The 20,200-nt window shown below is 42.5% G+C and overlaps 1 protein-coding gene across 1 annotated transcript in view; it reads right to left on the bottom strand.

Annotated features, from left to right (window-relative positions):
- ARG2 (arginase 2) overlaps window positions 1-18,657 on the bottom strand; it is a 20,313-nt gene extending 1,656 nt beyond the window's left edge. The window contains exons 1-6 of the mRNA XM_053979236.1: window positions 18,522-18,657; window positions 18,329-18,401; window positions 5,641-5,818; window positions 4,714-4,873; window positions 1,186-1,280; window positions 956-1,060 (exon numbers count right to left, since the gene is read on the bottom strand). Of these exons, the coding sequence (XP_053835211.1) occupies window positions 956-1,060; window positions 1,186-1,280; window positions 4,714-4,873; window positions 5,641-5,818; window positions 18,329-18,401; window positions 18,522-18,638 (728 nt within the window). The 5' untranslated portion in view covers window positions 18,639-18,657. The remainder of the gene's footprint in view (window positions 1-955; window positions 1,061-1,185; window positions 1,281-4,713; window positions 4,874-5,640; window positions 5,819-18,328; window positions 18,402-18,521) is intronic.
- Between the last annotated feature and the right edge of the window lie 1,543 nt (window positions 18,658-20,200).

Here is a 20,200-nt window from a genome sequence, read left to right on the forward strand (position 1 = left end):
GCAGCTAGAATGGAGGAAGCACCGAGCTCAAGGATTTCACTGCCAGTTCATCAAGATGAGCATTTTTCAGGTCAATACTTAAAGGCTATATCCAAACCCTGCCATGCAGCCTAGCTGCTGAAGTAGTAAAGGAAATTCTCAAAACTAAAATGTTAGTTACTTACTATATCACCTGCCAGCTGATGACAGCTTAATAAACTGGACACTGCTTGTCGCTCACATGAATTATTTAAGTGGCAGACTGCATACTTCCAAGTTACTGCAGATGCTCAGTAAGGAGAAGCATCTGGATTAGCATCTTATTTACTTGGCACAGCTGCAGCTAGGAAGGGTGAGCACACCTTTAGAATACAGCAGCATGCAGCACAGTTTCTAACCTATGGGTGAGGTTACCCTTCCTAAGTGACCCTCTCCCAGCTGCTAACATGATTTGCTCCCTGACCTGGTTCCCCAAACTTGAACAAAGGTCAAAGATGGCAGTAGTGAACTGCAGTAAGGGAGTGGTTAAAGTGAACTTTACCAGTCTCACCGGCACTGGCAGCTGCCATCAGGACATTGTGTGTGAGCAGTCCAAGAAGGAAGCCATCAAATGCTTCCCTCTCCCATACCAACAGCTCATTTCAAGTTACTGTCAAGTTGCTCTATGTAATTTTAAAAGTATAATGTGTATCCTGTACTCTGAGTTGATTCAAACATCTTGTCAGACTGCAGAAAATGCAGAATTACTGAACAGAACCAAATAGTATAAAACAGAGCCACAATCGTAGTGAGTCGTAACCTGTCTCAGCCATCTGCCGATCACTGTGAAATGGTTCCAGTGCTGAGACTTCCCTGTGTACTGGACACTGGCACAGTTCTGTATGGCCGCCTTACAGCAAGTGACCTTCACTTTAAATAACTTTCAGGAAAGCAGATGTTCAACAAGAGTAGTTTAAATTAGATAGTAGTTTGTTACCTGCCCATCAGTTGTTCAAAGGTTCTTTCCATAACTTTCTGAATTCCAAGACGATCAATATCCCTCATGGAAAAATACTGGATGTCAAAGTTCTTCAAAATATAGCTGTGAAAATAATTTTTAAAAACAATCATTATTGGTTTAAGCTGAAATCTAGCAACTCTTATGGATGTGATTTCAAGCTTATTATTTCAGCTTTTACAAAAATTGTTTAATCTAAATGAACTTACTACTCAGCAGGATCCACATCCCTCAAACCAATGTACACAATATCAGATGCTGAAAGGCAGGGCTTTAGCCAGGAAAAGCCAGGAAGTTGTGGTACCTGCAAGTAAAGTTTTGGTATTAGGTCAGTTTAATGACATACTTAACAAAATGCTTCCCTGAAAACTTTGTATTGATTTATAGCATCCTTTCTTTCTCTACATAGATAAACTTCTGCACTTGAGGGTTTGGCTGATGTAATCAGTCCTTACTTTCGTTCCTATGTTCAACTCAGGTAAAATGATACGACTTTATCTGAGTTGAATGTTAATGGATTAAGTTTTTAACTCTTCTACATTTTCCAGTTTGAAGAGGAGGAGGACTAAAAACCTGAATCCACAAGCAATAGGTAATTTGCATCAGTGAGTGTAAGGAGGAATGCTAAAGTAGATACCCAGATGTAGATCATTTACCCAGGGCACTTAATGGGGATGCTCTGTAATTTACCCAACGCATTCATTATGCTCAGGTGGAAGAATAAAAACCAAGGCAGCTGTATCTTTTTAGGAGAATTACCAAAGTCATGCAAACTTACAAAAACAATACTAAAGATGGATAAATTCAAAGTGGGAAGTTGAAAAAAAAGAAAAAATAAAAGAGGGGGGGAAAGCAGGGCAAAAAGTTGGGCCTCCACAGTGGGCTACATCATGCTGGCTTTTGATGCAGAATTGAAGAGAGTAGGTCTAGGATAGCAACTGAAAGATGATAAGGTAATAATTTTTCAGCTTTGGTAATTAAGTAGTCATGGTATGGAATTATAAAACCTTTCAGTTAGTAATATCTACTAATTTTAAGAGTGATTTAAATTAACTCAAATTTCTCTTCTCCCAGCTCTGAAAATGGCTACAGCCAACACAGCTGTCAAGCAGCTATAAGGTTTTGTTTCTGTCTTAGACTTCTCAATTACTAATTATTCTAGTTACAGTATTGGATGTTTTTAAAGGTGAACACACCCATAGCTATATTTAATTACATTAGGTTAAATTAGCACAGATTATAAAGTATTTGCTACTCTAGGTCAATGACCTGAAACCTCTTCAGTCATAAATTAAGAAGAGGGATAAACGGAGACCACTAGAAAAATTAATTCAGGTTTCAAAAATGAATTATGCAAAATTCATCATCACCACATCATCACAAACTGAGCATAGTAATGATAACATTGTCAGATACTCTCTAGTATTAATGATTCAGTAGATTTAATACTGCAAATTCAATTACACCTCTTTGTAAATAAATAAAATTGAATGTGTTAACTGCCTTTGACAGGTTCTTTGCTTTGTTACAATGGAAAAGGAGTTGCTGATAGTAAAGCCAGAGGTGCAGGCATTTTCACGGGAAGATGTTAATAGCAGTTTGTGAGTTTAGATGGTCCCAGGAGCCCTGAAGCAGTCAGGAAAGAGGATGATAATTTCTTTTTTTGTCCCATTATCAACTTAGCTGCTGTACTGGATGAGAGTAAGAGGGTGAGCCATACGCACTTCTGCACACATAATGGTTTGCTCCTGAGAGTCAGAGGGGTATTAGCTGGACAAACCACTGTCAAAGGCACATTCTGCTACTGCTGAAGGGCTGTTTAAAAATTCATACTGTTGTAGAAGCCTCGTGGTACCAGCAGGACTCACGTTAGTTTTCCCCCCTCTAAACAGGAATACAATAGGGTAAGAAAGCCCCCCTGAGTGAGTGCACACGCCTGTTTGTGCACCTGCACAGCCAGGTTTTGTGTGAGCTGCTTCTGCAGAGGCATCCAGACTGCTGGAGTTGAGGAAGGCTTGTAACAAGATCCCATAACCAGCACCATGCCTGAGTAGCTTGCCACTAAGCTTGCCACTAGGCTAATCTTATTCTTTCTTCACTACTGTTGCTTGCAAGAAAGGCTTGCTCCCCCCACTGACCCCAGAAAGGTTACAGGTATACTTTTGCATGTCAAAAAATCCCAATAATTGTAAAAAATGACTGCTTTTCTATGCTGCTCAAGAACTGGAACCCAGCAAACCAGTATCTCCTCCTTCCTCAGCTATCACAGAACTTTAGTTTTGTTTTCACCAAGCCATACACTGTTCACTTTAGGTGTGCTCTGAAATCTACAAAATTTTCTCTTCTTATCTCCCTTGAGAAAGTGTGTACAGTTGTCAAAAAGCAAAAAAAAATATCACCCCCTTTAACTTATTGGCAAAAAAGTAGAAATACAGTAACCTTTTGTATTAACCTTTTCATGTTCAGGGGGTGTTCCAAAAAGCCCCATTAGTTTTGCATTACTTTGGGAATTCCAACACATTTGTAGAGACCACATAAGAGTGTCTAGAAAGAGTAAAGTATATAAAAGCACCAGATGATTCTATTGACTTGTGGATGGAAATACTTCAAAAGAATTTGCAGGAGAAAAAGCAGAAGAGCTTTATGAGATGACTGCAGTATTGCCATGCTGAACAGGAACTGATGCAGCGGTATCTTCAGTAGCCATACAGATTTAAGCATGCTTGTTCTTGCTCGGAAAGGGTATACTTCCCGCAACACAGCACCCCAAATTTGCCAGAAAAATGAGAAAATTAGGAGTAAATACTAGCAATGCAGAGTGCCAAAATGCAGTCAACTTTTCTGCAGCTCCAGCATCCATTCTCAAGATGCAGTTGCTGATCCTGCTCTCATTCTCCAGCCTAAGCTTCAGCAGAAGCAGATTGTTGTATCAAAGTTCCTACTGCAGAGGCCTCGGCTGTTCACTGCACAGGTGCTGCAGGTCCCTAAGGTACCTACCCTGCAGGTACAGCTAAGCCAGGCAGGGGACCTAAGCCTTAGGTCAACCTACTGTTCAGCACCTTGACAGCAGCAAAAACAGGCCATGCACATTCTATGTGCCCCAGGAAACAGCTATTTTTGATTGTTTGACCTCTTTCCAACAAAATGGCTCTCTCTTTAAAAGCTCGCTGCAAGTAGTTACAGCTGTTTTGATTTATAATATTTACAGCACAGCCAGCACCAGAGCAGCCAGTTAGGAGAGATCATAGAGGAACAGCTCCTGTCAGGCCCCAAGGTTGTCAAAACACAGAAGAGCCAAACTAAGCAGAAGCATCATGTGAAGTATGCAGGAACCAGCTGTTCCTGGAGGTGAGCTCAGCTGGGCTCTCACAGGCTGGGCTCAGGGGAGGTTCCTGCTCAGCTTGTAGCAGTGCTGCCATTGCCCAGCCTGGGCAACAACGCTCAATGACTCAGGGACAGCACCACAGTCAGCTGCTGTGTGCAGCTCACAAGGGTGCAAACACAAAGAAAAGCTTTTTCTCATTGGTGTCTCTAAGTGTGTCTATCTGTGTTTACCTGTGTTTGTGGCACTTGTATATATGTGTGCATGTATGTGCATGTGTACACACACAGTAATACATATTTTTCCTTGTACTCTAATAGAAAAGATCTGCATTTGGAGCAGAAAGAACCTCACATCAGCAATGGCGCAATGCTCTGAGGTTGCCATGTAGGATAACTACAATCAGGATACTCACTTTATCTTGAAGCTCCCTTAGGAGAAATGAGAGAGGTTGTCCATGGAGGCTTCCAGACTGAGTTGTGAGAGGCGTGTTGATATCAGCATGTGCATCCACCCAGATCACCCCCAGGTGTGGGCACTGCCGTGCATGGCCACTGACAGACCCAAGTGCCAAGCTGGAAGTACAGTAACAAAGTCTTTAGTCACCATTCCTCCTTCAGAACAACTACAAGGACAACAGTGAGTCTCTCATCTTCAGTCAGCCATGTCATTACATTTCCACACATCAGACATCTGTGACAATAAAGGGAGAATCCCATACAAACTGTATGGCATGCCACTGCTGTGATTCCAGGAGGCCAAGTAACTACTGCTTGTCACCCTTCCCACACACCTAATCTTCACCTGTTCTAGGTCCAAGTGCTCCAGAAAATCTAGCCTTTTTTTTATTCTACTCATGACACCTTCCCCCACAATTCCTTCCTACACGCCCTACCATCTTCAACCAGTTCTCAGACCAAAGGTTCGTGAAAAAGGGGAAGAAGATTTGTGTTGTAAGATCTGTTGCAAAATTGTCTGTGTGTAGGCATTACAAACCTATCCCAAGAAATGATGAGCAAAAGAGACACGTCACTAAACATTCAGCAATAAAGAAACTGAGCAGTTCCTCTGAAGGAACTTGATGGCACAAACTTTCCCAAAGAGGAAAACCTCAGTTGTGTGTCTACACAACTGATCACAGACCAGTCTGGAACTAAGCAGTACTGTCTGAGAAGGTCAGGTTCTTGTAGCTGTCTTCTATGTTCCACCTAAAAGCCCATCCTTAAGGTATTGCCAAGAAATTACCCCTGAGTTGTTCCCCAAGTCCCCTTGTTTTTTAAATTAAATTCTTGCACTCCAAGACCTGCAGCATGAACCACTAATTGTTTTTAGATCAGCTCACCTGTGATCACCTCCTAAAGTCACACATCTGTGTCCAGCAGCTACTGCTCTGCTCACTGCATCAGCCAGCATCTGGCTGGCCAAGCCCACCGACCGCGGGTATAAAACCAGGTTGTTGTACAGTTCATCGTTGGGAACTTGAGTGAAATTCAAATCTCCAAAGTCGTGCACTTGGCATCCTGGGAACACAGCAAAAAAAGGAGAAAGTGACTTAAGTGCATTCCCAGGGAAATGCTCAAAATCAGTTGGCAAGTATGAAAGGAACAGTGGAAAAGGAGTGGATCCATTTGACTGTTTGCATGGGATGCAACTGTCACAGCATTACAAATTAGAAAGTATAAGACAACATTATCAGCTTAAGACAGCTTTGATTTAGCAATAAGCTATGCCAATCATAAAAAGTCACTTAGAAAAAGTTTGGATTTAAAAAAAAAAAATTCATGATAAATTCTAACACGAAATATTATAGTCTGCATTGCCTCTTCCTTCCCATTCAGACAGATTGTATACAGCCTCAGATAAGTTCAATTGCTTAAAGATGCCAAAGACTACACATTTCACTAACTATAGCTAGTTTTTTTACATTTTCAAGGTCCCCAAAAATCCTGGCACAAAAATGCCAAATAACAAATAATATAATTTTCTTATAATACTTCCAGACAACTCCATGGAGGATTCACTAGTGCTTTCTTAGGAGAATCTGTCCATTTTCTCAACACAAGCTATTCTAGAAGGCATTTTAGTTCTGGGAGTTTGATCCGAAAACTTTTTGAGATCCTTTCATTGCCAGTTACAGCTTGATTGGCTGTTGAACCCGAGAACATTCTGGGTGTAAAATTCAGCCTTTCCTCTCAGAGGCTCTCAGTTTATGACAGGCCTCTCACTGCAGGCTCTGATGAGGGCAGTAAAGGCCCCAGGGTACTTACAGCTACACCAACAGTGGCTCAAATAAGACCACCCTGAATACCAGTCATGCCTGTCCCCTTTGCTCCTCAGAATCACTAGTCTGTTTGCAGTTCAAAGCATCCAGGCCAGAGCTTGACATTTGGCCTTTAGCCATCCTGTGCTTAATGGGACAATTTGAAAAATTTAAGGCAAGTCAACACGAAGAAACAGCCTACTTGGGGCTCTGGGTTCCTGCTTAACTTCCAGTAAGCTATTAGTCTGTCTAGGAAACTGGCTCTGTGAATTTGCTTGGTGGATATTGCATAAAAGATTAGTTGAGAAATACATGACTTCTTCATATTTTAAAAGGAGTTTCGACTGGTGAAATGAATGAAGTTACTTGTGCAGTCACTTGTGCAGATTTGGTGCTGGGAAATAGGCAAGCATATATTTTATACCAGGGACAGAGGTGGGCAGATGTTGGGGTATTTACAAATGAACATGTCAGCTGAGGACAGCTGCTCTACAAAGGATTGAATAAATGTCCTAGCAACTCTGAGAAAACACATTCTCTGCAGTGACTTAAAGCAGTAAGCAGTACCATGACATACCACTCCCACATACCACTCCCAGCTTTTCAAAAGGCAATACAGATACCCAACTGCTTTTTTTTCCTCCCGTAGACAAGACCTAATTAAGCAACAGGATGAAGGCTCTGGAATTTTGAGCCCATTTTGTGCAGATTTGAATGTGTTATCTGATCTCTGTGACCACTACATTTTCTACCTTCTGTTTGTTCTGGTACTGTGCAGAAGCAGAAAAAAAGTTGCGAGTTCCAAGATGTTCAGTAAATGTTAAAAGATTGGGTTTTTTTGTATTTGTGTCATCCTGCAAGACTACTTCTCCAACATATGCACACTGCTACACATTTCAGTATTTCAAAGTTTGATGAAAGTACTTAAGCATGCCTGAACCTTGTAGCAGTTTCTTTTCTCAGCTTTGTGCATCCCTTGTCTCTAGGCCTACATTACTTATGTGCTTGCAGAGGACAGTTCAGGTTTCCCAGGGTGATAAGGAATGTTTTAAAGCAGCCATCTAAAGGCTGATTAATCTCAGAAGTACACACTAATCAAATACTCAAACATTAGTATCTCCTCTTACTATGACTTCTTTTAATGGTGCCCAGTGTTTTGAAAACTCAGATTAAATGACCTTAGTGCAAAAGGAAAGCTTAGTGAATAGATAGTGCACAGAGAAAGAAATTCACAGTACTTAATTATGCCATGTATCCCAAAGTGTGGGAAGTGCATGTGTACACAGTTTTTCAAATTACCAGATACTAGAGATGAAATTGACATGCACATTTGTCTTAATGGCACTGAACAAAGAAAAAAACAGTTCAATACATCAATAATTACTTTTATAATTTGACATGGCTTCTATTTAGAATCTCAGCTATTAGTCTAAAACTTAAAGACCTGAATTGTTTTCCACTTCATCTGCCTGCTTGCACACAGATTTATTTCTTAAATCAAAGCTCTCTCGACCACATTATTTGTGCACAGAAATTGCTCAATGGATAGACATGCTGTACTGCTGTGCAAATTGGGAGCTTTTGCTGTCATTTGGCCATTAGTGAAAGATTTTCTAATCTACCCCACCAAATAATATCCACTTACTTTCTTTGGTAGCTGGGACACTTTATTTTATACAGATACTAATACTTTATTTTACATAGATACTAATACTTGTAAACAAAACAGCTTTTTAAATCAGCACCGAAAGTTAACATGAAGAATATATGTGGCCTTTTAAAAGGCAGTAGATTCAAGTTCTGAAATGTAGAAAAAACTATGGGCAGATAGGAAAGCCAGCTTCCTTACATTCATTAGAAAGCATAGCATCCACACCATTTGTCAGTGAAGCAGGTCAGGTCTAGCCAGGATTAAAGGTCTTTTAAATTGAAACATACCATAAGTAACATACTTAAGGAGTAAGCAGCATAGGCACTTTGCTAGTAATGAAAGAACATAAAACTAAATGTGATCAAAAGTTCACACTTTCAAGCCCTAACAAAAATTGCTTTCAAATGAAAAACACATTATTGTTTGATTCATTAGTCAATTATCAACAGTGCAGGAAATTTATAACAACCAAATACATACAAGTCAGCATCCGGCTCCAGCAGAGATCCCTTTTTGAAGTGAGGAAAACAAAAAAGCAGTAATCTATTTTCTATTTCAAAAGAGAGTAATCTATTTCTGTTACAGAAGCTCGAAAGAGATACAAGGGAGATAAAGGTGTCAATCTGAGTAGGAACATGCAGTATAGTTACATAACTAACACATGCATATGCATAGCAGTCCTGTCAGAATGTACGACCAGCGTGGAAAGGCAGCATCTGCAGCTGAGGAGTGCAATCCTCAGGGCTTCAATGCCTCCCCTCTGTCATCAGAGGTGCCTGGGGACACAGTCCAACCAAAAAATGAATAAATTAGCTTGAGAGAGTTTGCACAGTAGATCATTCCCAGGTTAATTTCTTTTGACCAGAACAGGTTAGGGAAAGATCACACAGGCATTCAACATGCAGACCAGGGGATGCAGGGGATGGACAGCTGTCATTTATCCAGCCTGCACAGCCAGAACCTTACTTGTATCAGGTAGAACAAATCCTCATTTTTCCTACTTAGGAGCCTTAGACTTAGAAATTTTTGAAAAAGGAAAAAGAAAAAAAAAAAATCACACTCACAAAAAAATCCACCAAAGACAAAACAAAACAAACAAGCAAAAAACCCCAAACACCAACCAACAACAACAAAACGCAATTAAAAAAAAAAAAAAAAAAACAACAAACCAAAAAACCACACACCACCAAAGAAACCCCAACAAATTAAGTATATACGTGAGAAAACTGTTCTGTGCATGCCTTTTCAAATAAGCTGTTAATGTATCACTCATGCTCAACTCAGTGATGCTTACAACTGGTACATTAGATGTACAAGCTGTATACATCTGTCCAGCTGTATGACAAGTCTGAAGTTCACTTCCTATCATAAGCAAAATACACACTGTAGCCAGCAGTTACTACAGTAATTTCCCTGCACAGATTTAGAGAATTTCCTTCTGTAAAAACAGGCAGCTCATGTGGCATTTAATCAGAAAACATCTGGGCAGCAGCACAGAAAGCTTCCCCCCACCCCCACTAGGAAATTGCACCAGCAACAGAAGCAGCAAACTTGATAGTAGGAGATTCAGCTTTCCAAACCCAGGCTGTTTGCTGACATTGCCCCATGGCACATTCACATAATAAATATAACAGCTCTGCAAGGCAGCGAATGGGAATTGGAACAAAAGCGCAAGGATCATGGGATAGAACTAATCTCCCAACACTGCTGGTTTACAATGGGTATTTGTGAACTGGACTTAAAAAAAAAACTCAAAACCTCAATTAATGGGAAAAGTAAATCCTCTTCTGGGTGAACTACTGTCAAAGGAATCTGGAAATCCTACAGTTACTAGACCTTCTTTCATACCATGTTATATATAAAGCTGCTCACATGAAAGCACCACTCCTGCAAACTGTTTTCTCCGATTATAACACCATTTACTAAATCACCACAAACACATAAACGCCTTTTGCGATGCAGTGACTATTATGAACAATGTTTATAGGCAAACATAACATTTTACTTCAAATGAATGAAACCGAGTTACCATCCACCTCTTCAGAATGAACCCATTGGTTTATGGTGGGGACTTTGTAATCCTTTCTCAGAGACACTGTCAAAATGTTACATAACAGCAAACAAGTGATTCAATTCATTCTGACCAATGCATTCTGAAGCTTTTTTTAAGGCAGTTTTAACCCTCCAGAATTATCCAGGATGTGTGTGTATGTTACAACTACACAAACAAAGTGCATACTTTCATTTTACATGAATAGGAAATTAGGCTAGCAAGGTTCCCACTACAAGAGACAGACTTCAGCAGCCTAATTTAATCATAACTCGCTTGCTAGGAAGTTCAGTACACAGCATCTACCAGTTATCTGCTAGAAGAGGTATAGGTATATAGGTATCTACTGGATACATAGCTGATGGCTCAATAGATACCTGTCAGCTCTAAAATTTCACTTCCTAAAAGGCAAGTTCTTGTCTGAGCATTTCCCATCCTTTAATTTGAAAATTTGAAAGGTCTGGTTTAAGACAAAGTTTCTGTAGCTGTAAATATTTAAAAAGCTTAATCTCCTACAAAAGCAATTAGCAAACCCAATTCCAACTGCTGCCCCAAGTCTGTAGTCAAGATGTCCCTTGCATAAAGTGAGCCAAAAATTATTTTTCCGACCCCAAATTGAGCGGCCACCTCATTTCCCTTTGAAAACTGCTTATAGCTTTAATCTCTGATGAAATTCAGTGCAGTTGACCTTAAGAGGTCTTCAAAAACGTCACTCTGAGGTGTTGGGAAACATTTGCACTGTGCCTTGCATCAGAGAAAAGGGTGTAGCTATTGCGTCTGCCACACCACCAACAAACCCTGCACATGTTCTAATTCCAGTCAAATGAGCTTAACCCAGACAGTTCCTGATGACAAGAACACAATGGAGCCCTTACAGCCATGAGGATCATAATGCCAAAAGAGCTTTCCTCAACAACAGACACCTTGTGCTTTAGATTGTTACAGAAGTAAACAGTTACTACATTTGCTAACCCAGGCAGGTAACACTTGAGAGGAAGGGCAAGCAGAATATATTAGAGATTACTGAAATTCTCTTCCTCCCTCTTAACCAGCTGGGAGAAACTAAGATCTGACCACTTTACTTCTTCATATACAAATGAAAAATCTGGTGCATTGGTGGTCTGTGTGGGTTTTTTTGTTTTGTTTTGGTGTGGGGTTTTTTTGTTGTTGTTGTTGTGGTTTTTTTGTTGTTTTTTTTTTAATTTACCTTCAGTGCTTCATTCCCTGCTTTTCAGCAGGTGGTGTTATAATAGAAATTTCCACCTTTTGTCCAAACACAGTCCTCCATACCATATTCACATAAGCATATACCTGCCATAGGTCTCTTGGTCTTGTGAGTCCACAATAAGACATGTGAATCAAATTTCAAATGAGAAAGCAGTAATAGATCAAGTGTGCTGTAAAGCAGATCAAAACCCAACTCATTACCTAATGTTCCCTCTGTCATCTCCCTTTGTGCCTCCCCCTCCCCCTAGGAACTCCACTCCTTCAACAGAATTAATAGCAAAAAATAAACCAGGATGTGATCTAAATGTACTCCAATCCAGAGAATTATATAGGTGCAGAAATTCAGCTAAGTCATGCATTAAAACTAATTTTATAATGTGAAAATATCTAGCATGAAGGGTATTACTATAAATTAAAAAAAAAAAAAATACAAAAGCCCCAAGAGCTCTGTTCATTGGTCCTTGACCCTAGTCTCCCTTTATTTAAAGATTAGGAAGAAATAATCAGTTCAGGTTTTCCTGATCTTCACCAGCACAGCTTTATTTTTAAAGGTATTTAAACTGACACACAGAACATTTGCAGTTAAAGCACCAAGTGACATTTACCCCAAATTCACAAAGATTCTTTTAAAGCCAATTTCATAGAGTGCAACCTCGAGTATGCACCAGCCAAAAGGGAGAGGGAAAAACAAATATCAAATCGATGGACGGCTGACAAAGCTTTTCATTCCAAAGCAGATTGTGTGCTCCATCAGCATGGGGAAGGGAAGAGAATATCAGAACCAACTGACTGCAAGGACTGCTCTGATTCTATTTTCAGTGTTGGCATTTATCTCCTGACTTCCAAGGCTACCTGTAATCATGCAAATATTGAAGGCACAACAGTCAAAAGCATAAACTGCAGCTGCTGAGCACAGTTGTGCACAGCAGAGCACACTCCCCCAGGGGAGCTTAGCCTCCCCTGCTCAAGGCAAGACAGCCAATGAAGTCTGGTGGGAAGAAGCAACCTAAAAACAGTCTTAGTGGAAGCCTCTTCAAAACACCTCTGCTCCAAAACCCCAGCAGGGCTCCTTCTGCCTGCCAGGTCATCAGAGGCACTTCCTGGCTGCCTTCCCTCACAGAGTGGAGCAGCACCTACCCCTGATGCATTCTGACAAGTGGCATAGTTTCAAAGACTCATTGCAAATGCCAGTTACAATCAACCCCTTTGGCTGTGCTTGGATTTTTGACAAACCACTGGTCTTTGAAGGTAACCAATCATGGCTAATCCACATTTGAGAGATAAACAAGAATAGCAGAGTCTCATGGATCTTTATCTCTGTATAAATAAAAAGAGGTAATTAAGTCTAGTTCCAGAAATAAGTTGCAGTACTACATAAGTATGTTGTACTGATATTATTAAACAGAAGTGTTCAGGCACGCTTGTGTCTAAGGGAAAGGAAAGAGAAGAGGACTGCCATTTACCCATTTTGTTTCGGGGGAAAAGCAGGGGGAGAGGGTGTTCCTGGATTAAAAAAAAAAAAAAAAAAAAAAAGCATTCCTATTTCTGCTTTGTAGGGAAGAATTAGCTGTTAGTCTGACCTCATTATGTTATATCCAAACTGATTTTTGTTCCTGAGGATGTTCCTAGCAAATAAATACTTAACTTTGACTGTACTAGCACCAGATGTGATCAGAAATAAAAAGACATGAACAGTAGCATTTCTTACCTCAACAATGCAGAGATTTAACTAAACAAGGTGCTGCTTAAATGCCAGCAGTTATTTAAAAATTTGCCTGTCTCCCACTTAATCAACAGCAGAAAACATAACTCAAAAAAAGCTAGATCTTGATGAAATCTATACAACAAATTTAGACTTTATTGGAATTCTAGAGATTAGAGATACTTGACTGGTTGTACTAATGTCTTTACAAGTTTAAAATACTGAGTTTTGAAGAGAAACAACTAAGGTAAAAGCTACTGCAAAACAAAGCTAGAGTCTAACCCAATAATTCAAGAATCTATTCCTGACAGATCTTGTTTCTAACATGTAAATCCAATCTCAGTTCAAATACAGGGCAAGCAGAATGGTACAGTTTGTCAAATTCTTCAGGGATACAGGCAACTTTTTAAACACATTTACTGGATGGACTGATTAACATTACTTTCCCAACAATGCAGCTGTAACTCTTGCCAGTGCAAATCTGATGAATCCCAGCACCTATACTTATTTATGCATAATTGGTGCATAACTAAAAAACTGGTTATCTTCCTTCTAAACTCTTTACTGAAGAAGATTTAGGTGGACAAAGAGGAGATATGTTGAAGCATCTTCCTCATGATTTATTAAGACTGATACTAACCATATGAGCTATCTTGGTGAAGAAGCAAAGTTGCATTGCTATTTCTGGCAGCAGATGTCAACAGGAGTCCAATGGTTTTGGGCAAAGCAGTAGTGTAACTCCAGAGACACGGGGATTAACAGCTCCACTCCTCTTTTAGAGGAGGTTACTCCTTTCTGAGTCACTACACAGACCTCATGAAACCTATCACTGAAGATTTTTTTCCGGTCAAACAGAAGATTGGCGATAAGATGCACATTCTCTCTGACACGTATAGTTCCCCTCTGTGTGTAAGCTACATGTTTCTGCAGTTCACCAAGTTGTCAAGCCAGCAACTCAGATCCAAACTTTGCTAATCAATTCTACGGTAACCCAAGTCCAAGCCTGACTAAGCTCAGCAACCCAGCTGCATACAGTTCTAAATAAAGACAAAAAAAAAAAAAAAAAAATTCCACAATCAACAACAGCCAACATACAGGAATGAATATTTGGGAAGAAATCTTACACTAAAGTTGTTCCAGTGCCAGCAGCAACACAGATGCTCTAAGTCACCTCAAAGGCAACAGTAAGACACAGTGGCTCTCTATTAAGTATAAAAAATTGAGTAAAGAAAGCCTTTCTCTCAAGTAAGAGGACGAGGCAAAACTCTGGATTGAAGTGTGATCAGATTCTCTGCCTAATATGCAGCAAACAGGAGAGGCCCAAGAAATTATCACTCAAAAAAATTTCATACTTTGCACCTTCAGTAGCTTATGCATCTGCCACCTATCTTCCTCACTCCTAGCCAACAAAAGTCCAAAAGCCTCCACATATTGCACCCATTTCTGTTTACTGTTAGAGCAATACACAGCCCTACATGCTTTGCACCCTTTTCTCTCCCATGCCAAGGAGGTGTGGGTCTCTGTTTTCACATGGTACTTTTACTTCTTTTGCAACATGCCCTTTAAGGTGATAATATTTTAGTTTCCTTTAGGAGAAGAAGCAAAGCCAAAAGACAAACATCTCAAGGTGCATAAAAATCCCCACAGGCAGAGTAAGTTATATTTTAATTTACTCCTGCTAGGCTTACACACCCGCTGCTTTTGGCTTGGGAGATGAACTCCTGCTACAGTAACTCTGAGTACATCTTGAGCTGCTACCAACAGGTAACTGTGATCTCTCTGGTTCTCACAAGGGGGAAAAAAGTCAAATTGGTGGCTCAGATTCACCTCTGACAGTCTGGTACAGACTAGCAACAACATCTGTCTCTGTGCTCCCTCCTCGGATTTCAGCCTAAGCATAAACAAGCAGTTCACAGGCAGTCTTTAACTGAGGCAGCCAAGAAGTTACTATATACCATGTAGGTATGGTCACAGAATCTCTCAAGGGAGGGACCCCTCCCAAAAAAATAGAAATTGGAATAGCAGCTCAGAACACTGCAATAGGACTATGAAAGAACAGAAATTCGGATAGGGTCAAAGGAACAATAAAATTCCAGCACCAGCCCCCCCCCCCCCAAATACACCAGCCAGTGAAAGCAAAGTGGAAAACACTGCAAAAAGTGGAAACAAAAGTTTAGTGTTCTCACTCCTTCTGATACGGCTGGAGCACTATCACCAGAAGTCATTAAAGAAGACAGACAAGCATGTGAAGAGCCATGTGGCTGCTTCATACTCAAAGTAACAAACAAACATAGTATATGCATCTTACTACCCAAATGCTACCTTTTAGCCAACCCTCCAGAGCACCTTCATTTTATACAGGTCGAGTTGAACTTGAATTACAAATGGAAAATGAATTAATCAAAACTCTAAACAAATAAACTTTAAAATTTCAGGCAAACAGAAGAGTCTGATCACCAGAAATCTCTTCCATTTGAAAGACTGTGAGGGCAATTTTCAGAGTTACTGTTAATGCAAAGGAATAGTGCTTCTTTCCCCCATCTGTACTTCTTTAGATGGCCCAGAATCCAGTCTCACTCTTCTACTGGGAAGCATCATTGTACATTTCATACCTGGTTTCAAAGTGGTAATGACAAGGAAAATCAAGTTTATAGCATTCTTTCATATCCAAGCAGGGAATGGGGGCATGTAACAGACACTTTCCATATGCACCCACATACAGAGACCCTGTGGTCACAAATGCTTCAGAACTAGCCAGTACAGATGAAGAAAGCCCTGTGTCTTACACAAATGTTATTTATTTTTAAAGGAGAAACCTGATCTGCTGCAGTACAATTTGCCTGATCCTGGAAAACAATCAAGAATGCATGAAAATTATTAACTCCTATAATAAAGTAGATAAATAGAATGTCAAAATTAATAATTAGAATCATACTGTGGCTCCATTCATACTGTGGCCTTCTTAAAAGTATGACCAGAAAATTCATAGTGTTATAAAGACAAAGCAGCTAAAATTTTACTGCCAGTTCAGCATACCACAGGACTCCAAGTAATGGCACTATGACAATAGTACTGCAGCCAAAGCTATCCTGGCATCCCAGGGAAGAAAAATAAGCAGCACACATATGAAAATGAACATTTGTTAATTTTCCATGAACAACAAATGTGTACAGTACAAAAGGCTACATGGCAGCATCCTCCTCCATCTAGCAGCCTCCCCTGGAGCAGATTGTCTTTGCACTGTAAACCACTCCTCTGTGCATGCTGGCGACTGTCATCATTTCAGGATGGACCCTCACTGCAGAACCTGTTCTTAAAAGGGCTGCAGAGATTTAAGCAGCAACAGACATCAACACCACCTTAAAGAAAAAACCAACCCCACCCCAGTGGAAGAACATGCCAGCAATAGGAAACTGCAACTACAGAAGGAAGAGCTTCTAAAAATTGTAAGGGACCAGCAAGAAAATATCTGCATGTGCATAACTAATTGATGAGTAAACAACTTACAAGAAACTAAGCAGTGAAAGTATTTTTAAAATTTAGTTTAGCTTGCTTAATTTCTATCCCCATAACATTCTGATACTGGAATCCAGAAAGGGCTTGAATTTCCCTTTCTTTCTACCTTCTATAAGCTCCTATTGAAGTGAACTTGTGTCAGGCAAATAAGAGGGCTTTTTTTTCCTAGTTTTTAATTTTGTTGGGTTTTGTGGGTTTGGGGTTTTCCTCAAAGAATTCCTTCAAAGTGGAAACATTAGCTCTGAATCATTTGAAAGAGAAACCCAAGCCTTCCAGTATAAAATTCTATTATTGATACAAAGTAATCTGCTGCCTACAGTCTTATTTAGAAGAGCATCCTCCTTTCAAACGTAGCATTTGGTTAATTTCAAATAAACTTTAGGCTCAGTAACTATTCCAGTACTAAGAACCTCTTTTAGATGCCCTCTTCCACATTTGCTGAAATTATAGATCATGCTCACTAGAATTCAAGTATTGCCAACAATGGCAATGTCTGTACTTTGCACAAAACAAGAAAGGAAAATAATATCTACACATCTGGCTGCCAACTGGGATTTTCAGCTTGTGAATCCTAGGATATGCAGGATAAGCCTACAGGGCTGCACAGAACAATTACTTCTGTTTTGAAGACTTCTTACAATTCAGAATAAAATTGCTAGAGGGCTATTAGGCAATTATCTCTGTATGCATCTAAACTCCACTGACACTAACCACCCAGGGAGCAGATATTGGTTCTCTCTGTGGTACATCCCTGCAATCCATCCTCATCACACCATTTTCAGTAACACTCTCTAGATTAAAGATTTTTTAAGACACAGTTCAGCTTTACAAGTTTCTATCCCTCGTGTCCTGTTTCTAATAACTGTGGCACAGCTTTCTGCAGGTCTCAGCTCGTAGACGTAATCGATGTGAGAAGTTGAATGACAATTAATTGCATGGATTTGCTTGCACAAAAAGACCAGAAACAGCCCATTCACAGGGTGGTATTTGCAAGCGTTTTCAAAGACTTCACACAAGACCTCTTACATAAAACTGACGACTTCTCCAGAAAATTCTGATTTTCATCACCTGGAAGCATACGAATCTTTTAGGAACAAACTGGTAACGAACACAGAAGATAAAAACAAGGCAAAGCCCGCACTACGTGACAACCCGCGGATCAGTTAGTTGTCTGGATGCCACGAGCGCACACAGCGATTCCGACGGCCGCTCGCTTCCCCGGCTCTCCTGCAGCCAGCACGGGAGCAGCACACGCTCCGCGTGCCGCTGCGGCGCTCGCTGTGCCAGCGCGGGCGGCTCGGGGCGCGTCCCGTTGTTCCGGGCAGCCGGAGCGCATCGCGGCCGGGGAGCCGGGACCACCGGCCGCTCTTTGTTCCGGGACCCCAGCAGGGCCCGGTGCGGCTCCTCCCGGTGCGGAATGCGACGAGCCTCTCCCTCCCGACACCTCCGCAAGGCTGCGGGCATCGCCGGGGTACGGTGCGTTCCGTGAGTCACCGGAGGCAGGACCCGTCTCCCCCCGCCCGCAGCGAGCGGCTGAGTCACGCTGCCCCGAGAGGGGAGGGGGCGATGCGGGCGGCCCCGCAGCCCCGCCGCCACCCCCGCCCGCCCGCCGCGCTGTGCTCACCGAGCCCGGCCAGCCGCTCCACCAGCCCCGCGGCGCGGAGGGTAGCGGGGCCGTGGTCCACTCCCCGCCGTTTCTGCGAGACAAAGAGAGGGGGAACGCGTCAGACGGCGCTGCCCGCAGCCAGGTACGCAAGCCCCGCCGGGGAAGGGGAGCCGGGCGACCGCGGCGGCCGGCGCACCCCGGCGACGCCCACCTGGCCCCTGGAGAGCGGGGCTCCCACCAGCGCCACGGAGTGCGCCCTGCGGCGCAGCGGGAGCGCGGCGCCGGGCCGGGCGCGCAGCAGGCGGGCGAGGGGCCCGCGCAGGGCCATGGCGGGGCGATGCTGCCGCGCGCCGCTCGCGCCCCGCTTCTTTAGCGCTCCGCGCCGCCCCCGCGCCGCGCGGCCAACGGCAGCGCGCGAGCACGGGGGTGTGTCCCGCCCCGCCCCGCCCCGCCCCGCCCGCCCCGCTCCCCTCACGCCCGCCCGGGGTTTTTCCACTGCGGCCGCCTCGGCCCGCCGCCGGTGCGGCAGGGCTGCCTGCCGGGCCCCCGCCCCTTCGCGGCCTCCCGCCGCACCCTCCGCCGGCCGAGGGCAGCCGCTGTCGCACCCGCCCCGCCGGGGGCACAGACGGGGGCTCGGAGAACCAACAGCACCTCAGCCGGGCTCCGTGCGTGGCCACACCGAGCTCCGAGAGCCCCCGTGCAGGAACGCTGCTCCGTGGCTTCCCTGAAGAAAAACGGGTGATGCTCATCACCAGATGACCTTGATAAAGCATTGAAGGACCACCTGTCCAACGCCTGCCTCGAATATTGATCTCGGAGCATCGTGGCCTGAGACGATTCTCGGGTCTCCAGCTGTTCTTATTTGAGGCACATTTGAAGGATGATTAACAAATGGTTTAAAAAGAAGTGGGGTTCCCCACCTTTCCCTGCTGCCTGACAAGGCAACAGGACTCACACTGTCGAATGTGCAGTCTTTATGTACAAGCTTGAAAGAAAGGCTGACAGTTCATGAGATGACAGGGCACAAACATGGTTAAACAGGGACTTGCCAGTGACACATACAAAAAAAATCCAAGCATACTTTTGGTTTTTCCTCTTAAGATTTCCTAGTTCTCCTCCTATCTCTGTATGTCAATAACTACCTCATGTCTTGTTGTGAATGTGAATTACTGTTAACACTCCTCCAGGAGCTCACGTTTCTTTTCTGTCCTGTTTACTGACATGGCTGTTCACAGTGCTTTTACCTCTTCCACCTCCTACTCTGATTTTTCTTTCCCCTTCTTCCTGTCCCCACCTCTGAAGCTGTCATACCAGCTGTCATAACTCCTGCTTACTTGCTTCAGTCCTTCTCACCTGCCATTTCAAACCTTTCTTCCCTCTTTTAAAAGCCTGTTTTCAATTTATTGGGTCTTTTCCACTTCCACTTCATCAACGAACTTCTTTCACCCTCTTTTGAGCTTCAGTATTTTCTTCTCCATTTCTGCAGTTCATTGTCTGCTGTTACTTTTTTCCCCTCCAGGCCAGCTCACCTTTCCTCTTCAGAGGAAGAGGAGAGCCCATCCCTCCACCTGGTCTCTTGTGTCATAGTGAGATCCTGGATGTACTGCACAAGACTTCCCACAGATGGCAGCCATCAACCACTCCTCCGGGCAAAGCAAAGACCTCGGTAGTGATTCTCTGATGCCCTTTGGTTTTTCGTGTCCCTTAAGACTCCTTTGGTGCCCCTGTGAGAACAAGTTAACAGGTTTTTTGTATATATAGTATCCATCCAAGAGCTCTGAAGATAACCATGCATGAAGTAAATTGCTCACAGAAAGATGGCACCTGCAATTAAAGCTAACACTCAAAAACTGTGGGAGAAGGGAAAAAATAGAAAGGCCAAAGAAATCA

This window comes from Vidua macroura, chromosome 6 (genome assembly GCF_024509145.1).
Source record: "Vidua macroura isolate BioBank_ID:100142 chromosome 6, ASM2450914v1, whole genome shotgun sequence".
NCBI classification, from domain to species: Eukaryota; Metazoa; Chordata; class Aves; order Passeriformes; family Viduidae; genus Vidua; species Vidua macroura.